At 38.6% G+C, this 12,087-nt stretch overlaps 1 protein-coding gene across 2 annotated transcripts in view; it reads right to left on the reverse strand.

The window, feature by feature from the left end:
• Positions 1-6,788: 6,788 nt before the first annotated feature.
• The window catches only part of CAND1 (cullin associated and neddylation dissociated 1), a 55,570-nt gene continuing 50,271 nt past the window's right edge, over positions 6,789-12,087 (reverse strand). For both annotated transcript variants that reach the window (XM_075013389.1, XM_075013382.1), the window contains exons 12-15: positions 9,833-10,002; positions 9,577-9,741; positions 9,166-9,273; positions 6,789-7,666 (exon numbers count right to left, since the gene is read on the reverse strand). In XM_075013389.1, the coding sequence (XP_074869490.1) occupies positions 7,442-7,666; positions 9,166-9,273; positions 9,577-9,741; positions 9,833-10,002 (668 nt within the window). In that variant the 3' untranslated portion in view covers positions 6,789-7,441. The remainder of the gene's footprint in view (positions 7,667-9,165; positions 9,274-9,576; positions 9,742-9,832; positions 10,003-12,087) is intronic.

Below are 12,087 nucleotides of genomic sequence, written 5' to 3' on the forward strand. Positions count from 1 at the left end.
TGCTGGTACCAGGCTCTGGGTTCTAATTTGGTTGATAGCGACAAAAGGAAAAAGACTGAAGGAAAATATTTCAAGTATTTCACATGTTGATTCATTTTTCACCACCTCCTTAGAATTTTCTGGACCTTTTGTAGAATATCATGGAAACTTCCAGCCTTCCTGAACCTCATAGAACCTGTTCAGCCATGCCCTCACAGGTATATAAGAGGCAGGGGCATTACCAGTCAGTGAGATAGAGGTAAAATAAACTTTCAGGTATTTTTGTATTGCACCCCCCAGGGAACAGGTAGAGCTCAGGGCAGGAGGGCAGAGGGGATCAATGACCAATGCAAATATCAATTATAAAGACCTCTCCCTTGATTTGGGCAACATTCCTCTGACCCATTTCAGCCTCTTCTGATTCTGGGCTTACCTTGGGACTTTCGTATTTATAAGCAATCATAGATGCTTTAACTCTTTTTTTTTTAAATTTTGTTCTTGTGTATTTCTAGCACTGTCCAGGGGCAGCAATAGGTCTTTGTTTTTTTTTTTGTTTTTTTTTTTTTAAGTTAACTCAAAGCAAATTTCCCCTGAGACTGACAGTAGCCCACTTGTCAACTCCCTCCAAAACCACCCTGATACATTTATATTTAATGCATCTCTGCAGAGGGCCTGGCGTAAAATAGATTTTTTTTTCTAACTGAAGTCTTACTCTTGCTTTGTGCAAATTTCACCTTCACATCTCGTGAATGACCATAAAGAGAAAAAATTTCTGGAAAGTTCCATATAACATTCTTTGCAATCTTGGCAAGCGGAAGGGTGGCTCTACATGAGAAATATTTTGGGTCTGGGACTCAGGAGAAATGGGACCAAATTCCCCATTCATCAGACTATCTCCACATGTCCTAAAATCACTTTATAAAATGATATTTCCCCTCTCTTGTAGAGGTGCAGCAAACAAACATGATTTGTAAGGTGCTTGGATATTACAATTATAGGGACAATAGAAGAACATATTAGAGACTCTCTGGGGGAATCCCTTCCTTTTCAATAAAACACTCATGAGGTTGATGGAGATTACAGAAGAATTTGTGAATCTGAACAACTTCAGGCACAACATGAACCCTGCGATTCTCACTTCTTTTCAAAGTAGTTATATTAACATTCACAGCCTGAAATTAGAGATGTTTCTAGTCAACAAAAATTCATGTGTCATGTTAATGGAAGCCCATTTCTCGTTTAGATGAATATGACGATTCCCTTGAATCACTTGGTGAAATAAAGTAGACACAGTGAAAGAAAATAAGCAAGTCATTTAACTAGCTGGAACTAGAGTCCCTGATCTTCTGATCACACAGTGTTGACGTGTTTTACAAACAAATCCTACCAGTGAGATGAACTAGAGACAGTAAAGGCTATCCAGCGGTAATGAGGAGAAGACACAACTCATGTAATCTGGAAACAGACCTTACTGTTCTTGGAATCTAGTGGAAAAAAAATTCTTGGTACCATTAGCCTTCTGGCTGCAGCATCTCGTTGTCTGCAACTAGGACTGTCAACCACAGTTAACTCATGCAATTAACACAAATTATTATAAAAATAATTGCAGATTTAATCACACAAACAATACTGATGAATAAATTTCAATATTTTGGACCTTTTTCTACATCTGCAAATCTATTGATTTCAATCAATACAGAACGTAAAGTATACAGTGCTCATTTTATATTTTTATTACAAATATTTGCACTGTAAAATAAATAGTATTTTGCAATTCACCTCATACAAATACTACAGCACTCAATCGTGAAAGTGCAACTTACAAATCTTGATGGTTTTTGGGAGGGGGTACTGAAAGATACTCAAAAACAAAACAATGTGAAACTTTAGAAGCTACAAGTCCACTCAGTCATACCAGCCTGTAACACATGCAAACATTTCTCCTCCCTTCCCCCTTAGGATTTGGTTGGACAATTGCAATGTTTTTCTGCTGCATGAGAATCTGAGGCACTGAAAGGGAGACTGGAAAGAGAAGTTCAAATAAAGCAACTGCTGCATCAGAAATGAATGAAAAATAAAGTTATCCAGCAGAGAGGATCTGGATGCCCATATTCCTGCCTAGACCAAAAACATCAGAAGTTCTGCAAGAAGCTGGGAGCATTTCTGATTCAGAATAGTGTATTGTCTTGGCTAGGACCTGGTCAATCAATTCTCAGTATGTCAGGTTCAACTTGTGGGTTGTAGTTGAAATGACAACTGTAGCCTAGAAGATCATTCCCATCGGGGAGATCAATCTGAGACAACATTCTTGGCCTGTTTTAAGATATGTTTATGTTCTTTTTTTCAGGCTGTTGCAACACCTATAATCTTCTCATTTTGCCTCAATTTGAGCTGTTACAAAGAGGACAGTTATATCTCATCTGAAAGACGTAATGTTCCCTAACAAACACTGACAATCTATTTTCTATAATTCAGTTTCCATGTGTTTAAATAAATTAGCATAATGGCAAAGACACACAAATCAAACATTAACATGCAGCATTTACCATTATAGACTTACTATTTTGTATTAACATGATGGGTTTAGATACAAAGAATGAATCACAGACTATGTATTAGCAGACATTCAAATTCATGAACTCAGCCTAGAAAAAGACTGTATGATTTATTAGTGTTGTCAGCAATCCTGTTCTAGAGAGACAATTTTACAACAACTCAAAGCAATATAGTTTAGACTGAATTTTATTTGAACTATTCACTTTTACCTATCAGAAGGCAGCCATGGGAGACAAAGCCATTCAAACAGCCAGGAGAGGATTCAGCCTGAATTGGGTGTATCGTTGGCAGGCATGATCTCAGTCAGACATTCCTGTCTGACTCGTACAGGAAACTGGTTAGGAGTAAGGGAATGGTATGTTTTAATAACTTCCACTTATTTAAGGTCTGTTCTAAGAAAGACCCTGTAAACTGCCACCTTTTTAAAAAGATATTTAGGGACCTGATTATCTTTAGCTCTGCAGCCTGCTCCAATAGTGTGAGAACAATAATTATATTTATATTCACTTTGCTGCCAAAGCAGCATCAGAAGACCTTTCATTAAATGAGACTAAAGCTCTCTTTCAGCAATTGAAAAAGAGGATGGGAAGTTTATAGGTTCTAGACGTTAAACAGGAAACACTTATTTTTTCCCTGATGCAGTTAGACTAGCACCCCAAAAGGAATTTTCAGTGGTAGAAAGCTTTTCATGTCAAAAATAGAAAATGTGAGGCCCCAGGAGCACCATCCTGGAAGACCAAGGGCCTAGCACCCGGGACTTAGCATCTTGGCCTGATAAGAACCTCAGTACATAAAACTTCAAGAGTCCCAGCAGTTTCTCCATTGCTGTTGCTCAGTTAAATTCTTTTGATTTTGTCTCCTCTTGCATATTGGATGTTATTCTTTGTTCAACCTTTTTGTGTAGGAAAGCTAAAATGGGGCACCTTTAAGATATTTGTAAGTTTCATTTTCTATTGCAAAAAAGGACCACATTGTGAGATGTAACAGTTTGTGTACGTAAAACTAGAGGTTACTGAACAAATATTTCCTTTTTGAGATTATCTCAATCTGAAGACAAAAAGTCGTTTGAGCAGAAATTTTTGTTTATGGCAGTTCTCTTCCCAACTTCTATTACTACTTATATATTACCTTAATAAATTTCAGGCTACTGCATATGTGCAAATTCATGGACGAAAAGACTGTACAGCTATAATTATGGACCTTATTTTGTCTGTTGAACTTTTATTAATAGTGATGTTAGAAATGAAAACCTACTGTAACAAAATATTTTTAACTAGCAGATTTATTTGGCATTGCTTGAGTCCTTAACTAAAAAAAATTGAGGGTAGGAACAAATAAAAGGAAAAAGGTATGTGCTTTATTTATTGTACTTTTCAAAAGTACATTTATTTTTATGAAGTTAATGTTTATTTCAGATTTTTTAAAAGGAGATTGTTAACATTTCTTTTTTTTAATAGGTTTTTTAAAATAGGAATTCCAACAAGTCTATTTTTAATTTATTCTTATAAACTCTTATGATGTGCTACGTTTGAGAAAAAATGGGGTGGTACTATAGTGAATTTGGTTTACAATGACATTTTCTTTTAGTTTTCAAACCTTATGCATTGATCTGCTGTCATCAAAACAGAACTACTCCAAATTTCTCCATTTTATTTCTTTTTGGTAAGGTTTATTGATAAGCAATCCTATTCCAGTTTCATCCTATTTTTCTGGCTCATCTTGGTTCAGTCTCTTTCAACATTCACTCATTTATGTTAGTTTTCAGGACTGTACTTTACCTGGTGATTGACTCTTTTGTTTGGTTTTATCTACATTTATTATTTCAGCATCCCTTATCAAGTTTAAATCTGAATTAATTTTCAGGCTAGATTCCTTGACCATGTCTAAATCTGCAAAACCTTCTCACTCATTGCGAGTGTTACGTTACACAACATAAGATCCTACTATTATATGACACTATTAACCATAACACATTCTTAACTATCAGAGGGGTAGTCATGTTAGTCTATAAGGTGCCACAGGACTTCTTGTTGTTTTGAAGATAGAGACAAACAGATATTTTGGAGCATAAGCTTACGTGGCCAAAGACCCGTTCTGTCAGATGCATCTGATGAAGTGGGTCTTTGCCCACAAAAACATTAACTAATACATTTTTAAAAAGATAAGCTACACAGTAGGGGAAATATTCAATTTATGGTTCCAATAATTACAAGGCACGTGTTCTAAAAATCAGACACCACTGCTTTTTGCCCTCTATTAGTCTCTTTCCACTACATTTAAGTATGATGGCACAGTTTAAGGAGATGACTTTTTGAAATGGAGACAAATGACAACTTCCAGTTACATAAGCATGAAGACTTTGAGGCTGGATCAGAAGCTACAATATCACAAGATGTTTCTGCATCTTTGTTTGAAACTGTGAATACTGTATGACTTCATACAAACTAGGGGCACAGGAACCTACGGCCTGTTTGTGAGGCTCCGGGCTCACCAGCACCACCCCTGCAGCAGGGAGCCCACTCTGACACTCCAGCCCGGCAGACCCCCACCCCCCACCCCACACAGCTGGACTGCAAGTGCTGGCTCCCCACTGTGGAGGTAGGGGTGGGGGGCAGGGACACCCCAAGCACTGCAGGCCCAATCCAGCCCATGGGCTCTGCCTGGCAGGGGAAGGAAGCAGCTCTGCACACAACTGCTCCCTGTCCTCCCTGGCTGGGGTAACAGCATCACAGGGAAATGCTGTCATGGACCCTTTTCTTCCAGTGCTTCCATTCTCCAGTGTGGAGCCAATAAGTAGCAGCAGGGGGTGGTGCCACACGTGGCCACAGGGAACTGTACCAATTAAAGTCACCCATCCAGTTCCCCCCCACCCCACAGGTCATGCACCCCCCCCATACCCTTCTCCCGCATAGACCCTGCACCCCAGCCATCTCCTGAACCCCTGGAACCCTCCTGCACCCTCATTCCCAGCCCACTCCCTGGCAGCCCCCTCCCTCATACTGAACCCGTCATTTGTAGCCCCATCCCAAAGCGTAGGGCACCAAACAATTCTACTAGCTGCAGTCCCCCAGTAGAGTTGTTGGGTTGGGTTTTGTTTATTGGGGTGGTGGTTTTTTTGTTTTTGTTTTTTTTTTGTTTTTGTTTTTTTGCGCTTCTCGTGTGCGTGGACTCCTACTGATTGTTCTGTGGGTCGATGGCTCCTGACCCGAAAAGGTTATCCGCCCCTGTATAAACTTTTCTTCTCTGTACAGGTCCTTTTAAAGTTAAACACATCAAACCCCGACCAAAGTATAAAGCGCTAAATAAAAGTAAACAATTCACCTCTGAGAGCTAACAAATCCTGACATCCTGTTAAGCACCAGAGACTTCTTTGGCAAAGCATACTGCAACTAGTCCTCTAAGAATCTGTATATGCCAGACAAAGGCAGAAGTATTTGGCTTCAACAATTTCTAAACAGCTAAAAATCATCAAGCAAAATGAAACTAGAGAAAACCTGAAACAGAGATTGGAATTTTACATTAATCAGTTTAAAGGCAATGGGATTTCAACCTTTTTCTGATGAAGCCACTTCCAATGAATTGATAGTCAAACAGCCCCCAGGCAAGTGTCTCACTTCACTAGGTCCTGGCACAGCTGCCACAGTCTTTATCCATTTATTACTACTACTTTTCTTTCTTGCTTATTTTTTTCCTATTTAGTTTTCCAGTTTGGTCTCGTTTCATGATTGTTCCTCTGTTTCCCACTCACCAGATGCATGAGGTATGGGAGGCAACTGATAGTTCAATGTGATCAGAACACATGGGCTGTTTCTTCTGAACACTACTAAAGAGTTGCTTGGCAGCAACACTGCACATTACTTGCATTATTAAGAGTTGAAGACAACAGGATGGAAGGCAGAGGCCTTTCAAGATGACACCCTCTGGCATACATTTACAAAAGGTACACGGGGGTCCACAGTTATGTAGTTTTCTCCCGTCTGCTATTCTCTGCCCAACCACCTTGCTCATCTAACCTCAGAAGCCTCAGTGGGATCCATCTTCCACACTGGGAAACACTGGTTTCGTGAATAAGATTACTTTCACTGTAGGAATACCTGTAGTGCACCACACCTGCACTTAGAAAAACAGATTAAAAAGTAACCCTCTCCCTTTCCTCTATGAATGCATTATCTGTGTATAAATAAATACCTGAAGCTTACACTGATACAGTATTACTTATTTAAACATGTATTAGGAATAAACTGCACGTGCTGTTTTACAGACAGTATATATTTGTAAACTTGCTCATGCAAAAGTTAGTGTGCACAACAGGGATATTCATTTTCTCATCCCCACACCTTTAAAAATGACATTTATTTATGTCTCCATTTTTTAAACTGTGTCCAACCCCTTTGCAATATAATAAATCTTACACAAAACAATTTCTCATCAGCCAGCCAAATCAATTTATGTAGCTGAAACACAAAAGAGTAAAAGTTATACAAAAACATGGTGGTGGTTGTTGTTGGGTTTTTTTTTGTTTTGTTTTGTTTTTTTTTTACAGAAAGAAAAACAAAAAAGAAAAAAAAATCATGGTCACAAATTTTTAACATTTTAATCCTGAACATTACAGGGCAAATGAATGTTGGAACCTATCTCCATACACCATATTTTAATCTTTTATGTCCATTTCAAATGTGGCCAAATCCACTAAAATATGAGTGGCTTACAACTTCTGGATCATGGAAATACATATTTCTGGAATAAATGCTAGAAGAGCAACAATGGGAAAAAGCCAACTGTCTTCATAAAGGTAAATAAAGTGGAACAATGTGAAGATTAGATATTTTTTCTGTTTCTTACTCTTAACCTGTCAATTCAGTGCATCATATGGTTGAACGTAATGGTCCCCATTTTGAACAAACATCTAACTAGTGTCCATTGATTCCAAGTTAGTGGATGATGAATCCTTCTGGATACTTTCAAAAATGGCTGCCAGCTCAGGATTAGAACTTATCTGTGACTGAAATTCACTCATTAAAGGACTCTTCTCTGCTTCTGGAATGGTTAGAAGGGCTGCCACTGCCCTCATGGCAGACCGCTTCAGTTCATCTTGTTTTTCAAATTCCTGTTTCACTGAGTTTGCCTTTACCTGAAGAAAAAGTAGTATATTTAGGAAGCTTATAGTTAAAACTGAGTTCTTAAAACAAGTCCACATAAGGTGTCTTTCCTTCCATATTGCCACTTTAATTTGACAAGCAACTGAAATAATTTATACTGCACAAGATTTTTTTTAAGATGGAAAGAATACAAAGGCAACCACAGGAGACTGAACAGCAGTTGTGCATCTGATATTTAGCTGTCTTATTAAAAAAAAAAAAAACAAAAAACTTTAGACACTGAAAATTGCAGATTAAGCAAAACCAGTCCTAACCTTCCCTCCCCACCTCCAAAAATCTGAGTGAGCAAATCATTACACAGACTCAAAGCAAACACCAAACTGCCTGCTTTTTTTTTTTTGGTTAGGATACAGACTAACACTGCTACCTCTCTGTTACAATTCAGCAGTCAAACTGGTTCAATTTCATACAATCTGTAACAACGCTATAAACATGACCATGAGAATTGCAGAAGCACAAATTAGACTAGAGCAAGGCACATACTGATCAAAGCATATTCTTATCAGTTAGACTGTTTTAATATAATTCCTATACAAGAAATATTAATGGTACACAAATTGGATTTCATCTTTGAAAGAAACTCCCTGAATCAAATCAAGTGAAATAAGTTGCAGATTAATGAGTAACAAAAAACTGGGTAGGAGCTATGAAGTTAGAAGATAATTATTTGTATCATCAAACCTTAGGAACCCTCATCACGGACCAGGAACCCATTGTGCTAGGCACTGCATAAGCACAGAGCGAAAAGATGGTCCTCACTTAAATTTTGAAGATTGTTTGTGCAGGATAGTATTCAATAAGGGGTGGGGGGACACCATTTTACACTTATTTCCTCCCTTCAGACTGCTTATTTTCCATTCCAGAAGCAAGCTGTAAGTCTTCTGTAACTTAAACTTCAGATGTTAAAAATTAAAATTATTCAATATTACACATTTATTTTCTATGACAAAATCTGAGTTTTCAGGTTGTTCAAATATCAGCCAGATTTCTGTAGGAGAGCATAGATCTTTTTAAAAAAAACTGGAAAAAGTAAACATGTATATTCAGACTAGAAAAGGGATTTATACTCCTTTCCTCACATTTTTTTTTTGCAATTTTATAAGAGACTATTTTTATACAACTTACATGAGCCTTCCAAATCATTTTTTATCAGCATTTAAAATTAAAATGCCATACTCTAACTTAACCATGTCAAGGTATCCATAAACATACTGGCACACCTTACATAAATGAAGCTATTATTTGGTGTCTTGCCTTAAAGCACAGTTGAGTCATGCACAAAGTCTACAGCTGTCAAGCCTATTGTGGACTATCAGTCCAGAACCACAAGTAATATTAAATTCATGTGGACAGCTTCTCAAAAAGTAATATACTTACTATTCAACTCTCAGGTTCACAACATTTCAATATAACAGCAAAAAGATTGAAGTATTTATTACTCAAGAACATAAGCCTCAGTTTAAAACAGTACCTTTGTTGTACATGTGGCACGTAATGGTTCAACAAGCCTATCCAGCCTCTGCAGTACTGCACTGGGACAAAGGGTAGACAGTCTCACCAACATTAAAAATGTTAGCATCTAGTTGGGGGAAACCAATTCAGAGATGATTAAGTTCTGCACAATTAAGGTATTTTCTTTAGTTTTCTATAGAAGGAGTTTTAAAACAAACATCCTAATATAAATATCATTCACTATATATCTCATTGTATGTTTAAAAACAATTTTCAGGAAATAGTTATATTGGCTTTCTAGTCAAAACAATTATATTTTCACAGCAAAGACACTGAAAAATATTTTAAAAGTTACCATTTTTACCAATATTTCATAATATTAATTAGGTGAAAATGCTCAAATTTGAGCACATATGGAAAGATTATTTACCTTAATGTCATAATGATCCTTCAAACCATCTTCAACATGGTTTAGGAATTCAAATATGTCTAGCCTATCCAGACAGCTATCTAGAAGAGTGTACATGCACTCAAAAGCTGCCTTTCTAATGTCCAGCCCATCATCAACTGTATGCTTGAATGGTCCCATTTCCACCTGTACACAAAAAAATTTACAAGGGAATATATTTACTAACATTTAAAATCCGCTTAAGTAAATACTTTGCAGTCTCACCAAGTTCACCTACCTCTCTTATTAGTTCCTTTCTGACTTTTGTTTCATTGTAAAGATGAGGAAGCACAGTGTCTAAAAGGTCCCTTATTAATGATGGTTTATTGTGTGCTGCTGAATTAAACGTCACTAGGGCGACTCGCCTCACATTGAGATCTGGATCTTCCAAGGTTTTTAGAAAATCTCCTGCAAACATGCAAAAGAAATCAATGACCAATAGAAGTTTCTATCTGCGACTCCCAGAAACCTGGAAGCATTTCTCCACGAGATTTATTTTTACCTTTTAAATGAGATCTTTTTACTATGCAAACTATTTTTGATGGAACTAACATTGCCATGTTTAGCAGCAGCACTGTGTTATTAACTAACGTAAGTTTAAACAAATTCATGTTTCACTTTACACCGCAGCATAACTGCCTAGAACAATGTATGATGCAATGCATGACTGCAGAAAACACATACATCCCACTAAGGCAGCAGGGGAAGTCCGAGGTAATATTCATATTTGAATATGAAAAGGCAAGGAATTACAGTAAATTCTTTCATATCTGGCAGGCCCACAAATGGGAGTATGCCAGACAATGAAATATTCCAGATGATAGAGAGGTATACCTAGCACTGCAGAACACTAAAGTTTAAACAAGATTAAGTGCTAAGAAACAAAAATGTACACAGAATACTTCATTTACGAACAATAGTAGTATTGTACAACATAAACTTACACTGCATTTGCTGTTCAGTAAACCCTCGAGATACATGTAATCAAGTTGCATGTCTCGGGTTAACACGACTGAGGCCCTGGACAAGAGCAAAAAACCACTGCTGTCGAGGCGGCAGCCACAAGTCAGGCTGCCGTCCCTGACAGGAGTGGGGAAAAAAAGCTCCTGTCAGGGGCAGCAGCCTGACTCTTGCTGCTCCTGACAGAGGCAGCTTCCTGCTCCTGTCAGGTGCGGCAGACACTCCTCTTAAGAGAAGCAGCTGTGAGTCAGGCTGCCATCCCTGACACAGCTGTTTGCAGCACTGGTTCTCCCAGCTGGGAGAACTGGTGTTGCAAGCAGTTGTCCGCATGCCCAGCTCCCTATCTGGGGAGCTCAGTGCACACCATGCCGCAGATTCTGTCTGCGTGCCAGACTCCCCAGCTGGGAGAACCAGCGCCGCAAGCAGCTGTCTGGGGAGCCCGGCAGGCACACAGCTGCTTGTGGCATAGGTTCTCAGAAACAGCACAGCAAGCAGCTGCGTCCCCCCCAGCTGGGAGAAGCTGCCCGTTGTATACCCCCAGCTGTCCACTCCTCCAACCCCTCCCCATTTTATGCAAAATTCATTTTACATGGAGGTTGCCCAGAATGCAATCGAGGGATTGTTGTATTTATTTGTATCTACTTTCACTATATTGTACTTACAGAAAACGTAACTAAAATTTAAAGTTTACAGTTAAAATGCTAATTACTTGAGAGGTCCGGGTGACAATGCTGGATATGAAAAAAGTTTGCTGTATTAAGAATCCATATGAAAATGAAAACTATGATCTGACAACAAGTGACACAGCCAACCAAATAAGGTTTTATATCTTAGATACTTAAACTGAACAGGCATTATGCACTCAGAAGAGCGCCTCCACCCATAACCCCTCTTCAGACCCTGCATCCCAACCCCCCTCCCCAAGTCAACGCATAACCCTGCACTCCCTCCTACACCCCTGCCCCAGATCACAACCCCCTCACAAACCTCGGACTCCAGGTCAGAGTCCTAGCCTGTGCTCATACCCATCCCACCTCCTTTACCTAACACCCCCATCCCATCCCAGATCATAACCCTCCTTTCACCCAAACTCCCTCCCAGACCCTACATCCCCTCCTTCATCTCAATCCCCTACCCTGAGCTCCCTTCTGCATCCAATCTCCATCCCAGACACTGCACCTCCTCCATTAGTATCTTAGAAAAATGAGGCCCTGGACCACTTCCCAAATTCTTGGCGTTGTGCTTCATGAAAAATTATTGCCCACCCCAGTGTATACACATTTGAATTTAAAATTAATCACGTGAAAAGAAATTCATCATTTAAAAAAATAATAAATTTGAAGCTATTGAAATCATCCTGGGATCTCAGTGATCGATACTGAAAAGTTACCGTTCTCCTTACTGGAATCCAGTAAGCTTCAATCTACAGTTTTTTAATAACAGCTTTCACCAAAAGTTGTCATTGTTAAGTTCTTAATTAAGGTATTTGCAATGCATTTCTTTAAAATGGATTCTTTAGACTGCATACTTTAG

The sequence above is a fragment of the Carettochelys insculpta genome, chromosome 1 (genome assembly GCF_033958435.1).
Source record: "Carettochelys insculpta isolate YL-2023 chromosome 1, ASM3395843v1, whole genome shotgun sequence".
Classification (NCBI taxonomy): Eukaryota; Metazoa; Chordata; order Testudines; family Carettochelyidae; genus Carettochelys; species Carettochelys insculpta.